The sequence below is a fragment of the Corylus avellana genome, chromosome ca3 (assembly GCF_901000735.1).
Source record: "Corylus avellana chromosome ca3, CavTom2PMs-1.0".
In the NCBI taxonomy this organism is placed as follows: domain Eukaryota; kingdom Viridiplantae; phylum Streptophyta; class Magnoliopsida; order Fagales; family Betulaceae; genus Corylus; species Corylus avellana.
Window position 1 is genome coordinate 27,494,562 of NC_081543.1, and position 1,429 is coordinate 27,495,990.

The 1,429-nt window shown below is 41.0% G+C and overlaps 1 protein-coding gene across 1 annotated transcript in view; it reads right to left on the reverse strand.

Moving 5' to 3' along the window:
- Positions 1-331: 331 nt before the first annotated feature.
- LOC132174341 (probable copper-transporting ATPase HMA5) overlaps positions 332-1,429 on the reverse strand; it is a 6,483-nt gene continuing 5,385 nt past the window's right edge. Inside the window, exons 4-5 of the mRNA XM_059586011.1 lie at positions 1,176-1,303; positions 332-1,031 (exon numbers count right to left, since the gene is read on the reverse strand). Coding sequence (XP_059441994.1) covers positions 332-1,031; positions 1,176-1,303 — 828 coding nt within the window. The remainder of the gene's footprint in view (positions 1,032-1,175; positions 1,304-1,429) is intronic.

Below are 1,429 nucleotides of genomic sequence, written 5' to 3' on the forward strand. Positions count from 1 at the left end.
AATGAATTTTTCTAAATCAACCCAAATTACAGTTTGTTGAACTGCAATGGAAGTGGGAAAAAAATGCAACCAAAGATATCATATTATACTTAAAAAATATAACAGAAATTCTTTGAGTAATTTTCATATGCTTCTATTTCTGCAAAAAAAAATTCCATTTTTATTAAATAATCTGATAAGAACAGAACAGAAGCAAAAACAATGAGACATACCAAAACAGAAATCTATACATACTGAAAAAAATGCAACCAAAGACATCAAAAGCTCCTGCTACCTGTTCAGGCTAAAAAAATGCTGTTGATAACGAACATGTAACACTAAAAAAAGGCATTCAATAGATACTATCACCATCGAGGAGAAGGAGGCTTTCCTCACAAGTCCCTGTCCAAATCTTGTTGCGAATATGCTTCAGGGTAAAACTGCCTGCCTTTTTTTTTATATCATACCAAAAGAGATTCTTCTCATAATCCATATCCATCATATCAGCCGAAAACGGATTCTTCTCGTAATTCATCTCCATCAGAACCTTTTGGCCGTCCGGCGAGAACACTACTCGCTGGAAAGTAGTCAGAGGCACAGTAAAAAGGAGGCTCCATCTAGTCTCCTTCCAACTAGTCTCCTTCATCATCCAAAAGTCAGTGGCCTGTGCCTCCCGTCTATATGCGGAAACACACAGCGATCCTCCCAAAACCTCCAAATTTTGCGGTTCAACCGGAAGCGTAAGCGTCTGAATATAGAATATCTCCGTCGCGAGATGGAATGAGAGAAGGCGAATCCCTCTATTCGCGCTCTCAACCAACCAAATCAAAGCACCGTTCAAAGAAACCGGCCCCAAAGAAATACGCGATTCCCTGTAAGGGGATTCGCTTTCTACTCTTCTCCAAGAATGTGCTTTCAGACTATATACGTGAACTTCAACGGAAATCCTTAAAACCTTGTAATCGTCGTTGATTGAGTCATACCCGAATGCAAAATTGGATCGGAGACCAGGATCGCCTACGGTTGGCACAGAGGGTAATTTCTTGTATTTTCTGATTGATGGGTTTCAAATCACAGTTTCACCATCACATGTGCGGATGCAAACCAAGCCATTGCAACAGTCGATTATTTTGGAGAATCCGTATAGATTGTGGAATGGAGGGAAGATATTCACGGCCTGATTCTCATCGGAAAACTTCACCAAGTAGTAATTTAGCGGCCGATCAGCCTTATAGTTCCATGTCTGCACAATGAGATCGCGTTCTCTGTCGCCGTCGAGATGAATCTTGATGAAATCTGAATCGTTGATTTGGGCGATCCATTGCTTCGAGACGCATTGAAAACGTACGAGAGACTTAGCGGGGAGGTCGGATAGTCTGCAAAGTATTTCGTTAATTACATCTTGCGGTATACTCATCTTTCGCAGAATAAATTTTGCCGGCGGTGGGTT